At 34.9% G+C, this 7,422-nt stretch overlaps 2 protein-coding genes across 3 annotated transcripts in view; one reads left to right on the top strand and one right to left on the bottom strand.

The window, feature by feature from the left end:
- Positions 1,065–4,850, top strand: LOC105172962 (auxin transporter-like protein 2). Its single transcript, XM_011094585.2, has 8 exons — positions 1,065–1,419; positions 1,514–1,699; positions 1,882–1,994; positions 2,099–2,282; positions 2,736–2,833; positions 3,708–3,915; positions 4,002–4,259; positions 4,333–4,850. Exons 1-8 carry the CDS (start codon positions 1,252–1,254, stop codon positions 4,603–4,605), a joined length of 1,488 nt encoding a protein of 495 aa, XP_011092887.1. The 5' UTR covers positions 1,065–1,251; the 3' UTR covers positions 4,606–4,850.
- The window catches only part of LOC105172961 (glycine-rich protein 2-like), a 1,500-nt gene continuing 995 nt past the window's right edge, over positions 6,918–7,422 (bottom strand). The window contains exon 2 of one of the 2 annotated variants that reach the window (XM_011094583.2): positions 6,918–7,417. In XM_011094583.2, the coding sequence (XP_011092885.1) occupies positions 7,324–7,417 (94 nt within the window). In that variant the 3' untranslated portion in view covers positions 6,918–7,323. The remainder of the gene's footprint in view (positions 7,418–7,422) is intronic. The other variant, XM_011094582.2, reaches the window with a different exon arrangement.

Genomic DNA, 7,422 nt, shown 5'->3' with positions numbered 1-7,422 from the left:
TATCTTGTATTCAAAATTCGTCCAGGTTGATTATTGGTCAATATTACACTACTTTTTGTAAACCTCTCATGAAAATAAGGGACATTACGTTGAAGTGTCATCTCAACTGTTGCTGTAAAGTGTCAACGGTAGACGGCGAGCTCCTTTTAAAACTCCAATGATGCATTCTGACATGTTGATTGTAAAAATACAGGTGCACGCCGTGAGGTGGCACAAAATCCAAACTTTCACATACTGCATTAGTACTGATACTGGGGTGACAAAAAAATAAGGCACATTTCGTGTCGTCCTCGTATAACATGTCTGTTCAATTATGTAAAAGTGTCGTGGATCGCATCCGCAACTCGACATAAAATTGTTATATAAATTATATTTTAAGTTTTTTTAATAATAAAAAAAGTAATTAACCCTCTCTTTTTCATCATTCTCTTGTGGAAATGACATTTTTACCCTATGTTCTACTTTTCCTCCCTCAAATACGTTCATCAAATATCACTGGAATATAAATTGTGAATAATTTGTATATTTAATTTAATAATTATTTATTACAGTAATTTAAAATAATGAATTAAATAATAGTAAAAAGATAAGGGTGGCGTTTTGAAGTTTAAAAAGAAAAGAAGAGAGTTTTGGGTAATTGGGGTATTGGGAGAAAGGGACTTAGCCAAATTTTGGGGCATGTGAGAAAAGTAACTTTCTTCTTCTTACAAAGCGACCACGCCCCTTTGCCTGCAATCATTTGGTCTGCTTTTTCATAATTTCCACATTCCTCCCTTATTATTATTATTACCCACCCTTGTCTCCTGTCCTACACTCTCTTCAAATAACTATATATCATTTTTTAATTACTCAAATTTATGAAACTTGTTGTTATTAGAAATAAAATTTTATTGAAAATATGAAAATATGGAGAAGGGTGAGGGTGTAATAATAATAATAATTAGAGACTAGTATTGGAAGTGGAGAAGGAGAAGCGTGCGGACCGGACACCCCTCTCACGCTTCAATAATTATCCATTAAACTAAACTAATAAATTCCCTTCACAACAAGACAAGCAGAGCAGCGTAGCACTACCACCCGCCCTTAATTACACCAAAAACAAAAGCGGATTTCTGCTCTTCCCAAAGTCGCTCTTTTCGATTCATTCCAATACTCCCCTTCCTTCCTATATAAATAAACACGCATACATACATACATATATGTAAATTGCAGCTTGGTGCAAGAAACACACACTACAGAGGGAGGATACATATGGCGGCTGCGGCGGGGTCTGACAAGGTGGTGGAGACTGTTATCGTGGGAAACTATGTGGAGATGGAGAGTGAAGGGAAATCACGAGATATCAAGTCTAAAGTATCAAAGCTCTTTTGGCATGGTGGCTCAGCCTATGATGCCTGGTTCAGCTGCGCTTCTAACCAGGTCTATCTCTCTCTTTCTCAAATCAACAGCTACCTGTCTTTCTCTCTCTAACAATATTGTTTGATCGATCAAATGTTGTATATGATGCCTTCAGGTGGCTCAAGTGCTGCTGACATTGCCATACTCGTTTTCTCAACTGGGAATGGTATCAGGGATTGCATTTCAGCTGTTCTACGGTTTGATGGGGAGTTGGACGGCCTACCTCATTAGCATACTCTATGTGGAGTACAGAACCAGAAAAGAAAGAGAGAAAGTTGATTTCAGGAACCATGTCATTCAGGTTAATTTATTTCTATATACTCTACACACCAACCAAACATACATACATGTATATGTAATAATAAGACAAGAATAGTGCAGTAATTAACGTTGTTTCTCACATGGGGTTTCTCTTCTGACCATTCTTCTTTAATTAAGTAAAATTGTTGTTTTAATTTGTCTAATTCGTAATTAATTAAGCAGTGGTTTGAAGTTCTTGATGGGCTCCTCGGAAAACACTGGAGGAACGTGGGTTTGGCATTTAACTGCACTTTTCTTCTCTTTGGATCCGTCATCCAACTCATTGCCTGTGCTAGGTACCTACTACCTACCCACAGCATTTCAATTTCACCATACATATAAACTATTTCTTTGGTTTTTTTTTTTAATTCTTCCGTGTGTGTGTTTGATATTATTGCAGCAATATATATTACATAAATGACAATTTGGACAAGAGAACTTGGACATACATATTCGGGGCATGTTGTGCTACCACAGTCTTCATCCCATCTTTCCATAATTACAGAATATGGTCTTTTCTTGGCTTGCTAATGACCACTTATACTGCTTGGTACCTCACTATTGCATCCCTACTCCACGGCCAGGTACTTTTTTATTTCTAGGAAAATTTTTACTTAGATGCATCATTCTTTTAAACTATACACCTATTGCACTTGTTGTGTAATTAATTCAGATCCCAGTCAAACTCCATTTGAGTTAGAATTTTTTTAATTTCTACTCTTACAAATTTAAACACAAGATGATCTTTACATTAATCAATCATGGCGTATATGTTATGATATTCCAATGTTGCTATATTTTTATCTATTAAAGTTGAATGAAAGATTCGTTTGTTATAATAATGTTAATACTAAATTTGAACGGACAATCAAATCTTGTGATGAACATGTGAAAGGACGACCAAAGATGTGTCCAATTTTGGTTGTTGATGATGAATCAAATGGAGAGAGTCAAGATTCGTATAATTAGTCAAAGATGTCCACATTAACTATTAATTAATTGTAATTAAATGAAGTGTGTCGTAATTAATGACACAGGTAGAGGATGTGAAGCACTCGGGTCCAACCAAGTTGGTGCTATACTTCACAGGAGCCACAAACATTCTCTACACATTCGGGGGACATGCCGTTACTGTGTAAGACATCCCCTCCCCTCATCACGTAATTTTCGTGTCGTTTACGTTGTTTAATTATTTTGTCCAAGTCATGGATGGTTAGGTCTTTCTCAGCTCAGGGCCAGGGTAGTTCAGTAAATTACATTCCCTAGCTTTAATTTTGTTTATTCCTTTTTCTTTGAAAGGGACTTAACCTTCACCAATATCCACGACAATGACATGATCTCACCGTCCGATCTAGCGATCAATCTTTTCTGTTTCCTTGTATAGTGAAAGAGCTCTATATGCCAAGTCCTTTTCTTCCAAATTCAAATAGTGTCATTCCTCAGGCGTGCTTCTGGAGAAAGTCGCACTTTCTCGGCAGCACAAAACCTTTTCTTTTTTAATTTCCTTTTCCATGTATAGGAGAAAGGTAGATATCTTTCTCCCCCTTTTTTCACTTTATGCAAAACAAAAACAAAAGAAAATTGAAATTCGAATTAATCATACAACGAGTGCATATACCGTTACTGTTATATTTAATGTGATAGTGAAATTCGAACTCAAACATTAGTTGTTATAGCAATAATGTCGGGATTTATTAATTGTTTAGTGGAGTATTGAATTGAATGTCTGGTAGTTGAATATTAATTAGATATATGGGGAAATTATAACGAGCTCTGCTAAAATTTATTATAATTATAAATATTTTTTTATTGTTTGAAAATTATATATTTTCACAATGAAATGCCACGATGGGTTATTTATTGAAAAATTATTAATTGTAAAAGAGTATATGTAATTTTATAAATAACAAAAGAATATTTATAAATAAAACAAATTATACAAAAATCCATTATAATTATATATGTATATGTGTGGGTTTGATGAAGAAGTAATGTTTGGTGTTGGGCAGAGAGATCATGCACGCGATGTGGAAGCCACAAAAGTTCAAGGCAATATACTTACTGGCCACGCTCTATGTGTTGACGCTGACACTTCCATCTGCAGCCGCAGTCTACTGGGCTTTTGGAGATTTGCTCCTCAACCACTCCAATGCATTTTCCCTCCTCCCAAGATCCCCCTTCAGGGACATGGCTGTCATTTTGATGCTCATCCACCAGGTACAATTACATTCATACCCCTCTACTATGTTACAATAAGTTTGATGGTCTTAATTAATTAAATTATTATATGCGCATGCATGCAGTTTATAACTTTTGGGTTCGCATGCACGCCGTTGTATTTTGTGTGGGAAAAGGCGATCGGCATGCATGAATGCAAGAGCTTGTGCAAGCGTGCGGCAGCGAGGTTGCCCGTGGTGGTGCCAATATGGTTCCTGGCCATCATCTTCCCATTCTTCGGCCCCATCAACTCCACTGTCGGTTCGCTTCTTGTCAGCTTCACAGTTTACATTATTCCTGCTTTAGCCCACATTTTCACCTTCAGATCAGCTGCAGCCCGAGAGGTAATGAAACAACCACCTTTGCCTCTCATTTGCTCTTTCTTTCAAATCCAAATTTTTTATCTCTTTGTTGCAGAACGCCGTGGAGCAGCCCCCCAAGTACTTTGGAAGGTGGGTGGGCGCCTATGTGATCAACATATTCGTAGTTGTGTGGGTTCTGATTGTTGGGTTCGGGTTTGGTGGATGGGCCAGCGTCACTAACTTCATCCACCAAATTGACACATTTGGGCTTTTCACTAAGTGTTACCAATGCCCACTTCCTCCGTCTTCGCCGCACCTGGCCGCCAACGCCACCGCTCCTCTTCCGTCTCCGTCTCCGTCTCCGCCGCCACGTATTCACCACCCTTGAGCTTTACTCTAATTGGTTAATGAGTGGGTAGCGCTCTAATTTTACTTCACCGGCAGAAGAGAGAAGTTGGATTAGAAAGGTAGAAGCGGATGGAATTCATGGGTTGGGTGCATCACAAATCAATTTTTGCGCATCTCTTAAACAAAAATCCTGGAATTTGTAATTTAGATTAGAGCTTTCATATTTAGTTAATTATTAAAAGATATGGTCCTGCAATGCAGTTAGTAATTTGCTATTTATGCTTCTCCTCGTTACCACCATATTTCTTCGGATTTCATCTTTTATTTTATTCGATATATATATATATATTTCGTCTGTAAAACTTTTTTTTAAAAATAAAATAAATAACATAATCTCTATATATATATATATATATCTATTAAATGAAATAAAAAATGCAATAAAGTTTAGAATAGAAAATTGAATCCAATATATCTTTCTCTTCCTCTTAAAGAAAAACAAAAACAAATGCTAAAATAACAATAGCTCAACTCAGTAAAAAAATTATAAATTCTCCATTTTTTCCTTTTAATTTATTCTATATATTATAAATATTATATGAGGATTGAATTGATACGATATCCAAAAATAAATAAATAAAAGAATTAATACTCTGTTTGTTTGATAGGGAATGATAACTTTTTCTTTTTATATTTTCATTCAATTTTTTAGGAATGCTAGTATTTGTGGTTCAACTCATTTTGAAATAGCAATTAAAAACAATTCAAGAAGTGTCAATTTTAGTCCAATTTGGCCTAAATCATCATATACAGTGCACTGATCTTAAAAATTTGGAAATTATTTACCGATTTGATCTACGCAATGTCTCCCAAGTCCAGAAATGAACGGCTACGGCGTCGCCCCGATTTGGATCCATCGCCCACATATAGAAATAGGTTGACTCTGCATTGCTCAAACCAAAAACACTGCAGGGGTGATGCAATGTTGCTAGTCCATAAATAGAGAGGGCTATGACAACTGCACTCATTCTTGTCTTTTTAATTAAAATTTAAATAGGTCAAGTGCGACCCACATCACAAATTCCAAACAAATTAGGATAAATTGAATTTAAATTAACACTTTTCTAAGATTACTCTCCTTAATCGTTACTTTGAAATGACCATATGCCAAAAGTGACACCACCCATAAAAAGACTAGATCAAAATTATATTTTTACCTTTTTTTTTTGTTTGAAAATTTAATAGCTAAGTATCACACTTTTCTATTTGGATAGATAATATTAAGGAATAATTTTACATTCTTTTTTCTTGAGTTTTAATATAATTATACGTAGGCTTCTATTGATTTGAAAAATTATATTTAGCACCTTAAAATTTGCTTACTTATAACAAATAATCTATTAGATAAAATTCATTAAAAATAAACAAAATCTCAAAAATTAGGAATATGAGTAGAAAATCCGGAAATATCAAATCTTGATATTGTGATAGTATTTATTTTCCTTTGAGAATCTGCTAATGGAAATATATTTCACAATACGCTATTTTATTATAGTAATATAATATATATTTCCACAAACATAAATGCATACATATATTATATTTGTATATATAAATGAGAATATATAAAAATATCCATCTATGTACCATGGACATTTTTGTAGATTTATTTAAATATAATTTTCATTCTTTTCTAATATGTAGCACACCAAAACATTTCTTAAAAACTTTGATTAATTTTCCAAATAAATACATCGTAATATCATTTCAAACCATTAAATTCCATGCGATTTTATCCGGAATATCATATTTGATTCCTTGCAAACAAACAGGTCCTACTGTTTTGCTCTTGTCTTAACTATTTTATGACATTTTCCCTTTTCCAAACAGAAAACATTCTCTTGAACATGACAACCTTTGTCCAATTATTTTTACAGACTTAAATCATTATTTTGCGAATAGTTTTAACTGTTTTCTTTATCTAAAAAAAACAAATATAACATTATATTCAAAATAAATGGTCAGTCACTGGTAATAATTACCATTGATATTTATCCCAGGAGGAGTTAATTACCCAAATTAACCTTACAGTTATAAAACAACAGCCCATCAATGATAAAAAAAAATATCTCAAAGAAGAGGAAAAAGAAAAGGTACTTTTGAAATAATTGAGAGAGAATAGTGATACACAGTTCATAAAAGTAGAGAAAGATATTTGACACTTTTCCTGAAACCTATGGCCCCCACCCACTCTTTGTTGGGAAATAGTAATAGTATAAAGCAGCAGAGTTACTACTTTCTTGTAGATAGTGACAGCCCATCAGGCTATAAATGTCTTTTTTCCCAACATGAATTGAATTCATGGATCCTCTCATCCTTAATAATGTGTGTGCAAAATCTTCTGGTGATATTGATCTGAGAATAATGGACAGGGTAGGAACTCATTCAAGATCATTCAAGAAAGATACTAAGCAGACAACATGTATATCCATATACATGTATACACTTATCAACAGAACTGGACGGACCTAATCACATAGTAGCAGGAGTTCATAGCAACATCATCTTCATTATAAAATTTAAAAACCCTAAGGAAAAAAGGCGACCACAGCGCAACAAGACAAAGGCAGAGAAGAGTAAATGTAAAATGGTTCACCATCTCAGAAAACCCTTTAATAGCAAAACCACATAACCCAGCCGATAAACATCACAAACACCTGATAAACATGTAAACAAGCATCACCGACACCAGAGTAGCTCAGCGTTCCGCGTTGGGGCAGTCACGAGCAAAGTGTCCTTCTTCCCCACACTTATAACAACCCCCACCACCGCCGCCGCCGCCGCCGCCGCATCTCCC

This window comes from Sesamum indicum, linkage group LG10 (genome assembly GCF_000512975.1).
Source record: "Sesamum indicum cultivar Zhongzhi No. 13 linkage group LG10, S_indicum_v1.0, whole genome shotgun sequence".
In the NCBI taxonomy this organism is placed as follows: domain Eukaryota; kingdom Viridiplantae; phylum Streptophyta; class Magnoliopsida; order Lamiales; family Pedaliaceae; genus Sesamum; species Sesamum indicum.
Note: the sequence above shows the minus strand (reverse complement) of the source record. Positions and strands in the feature narration are given on the sequence as shown.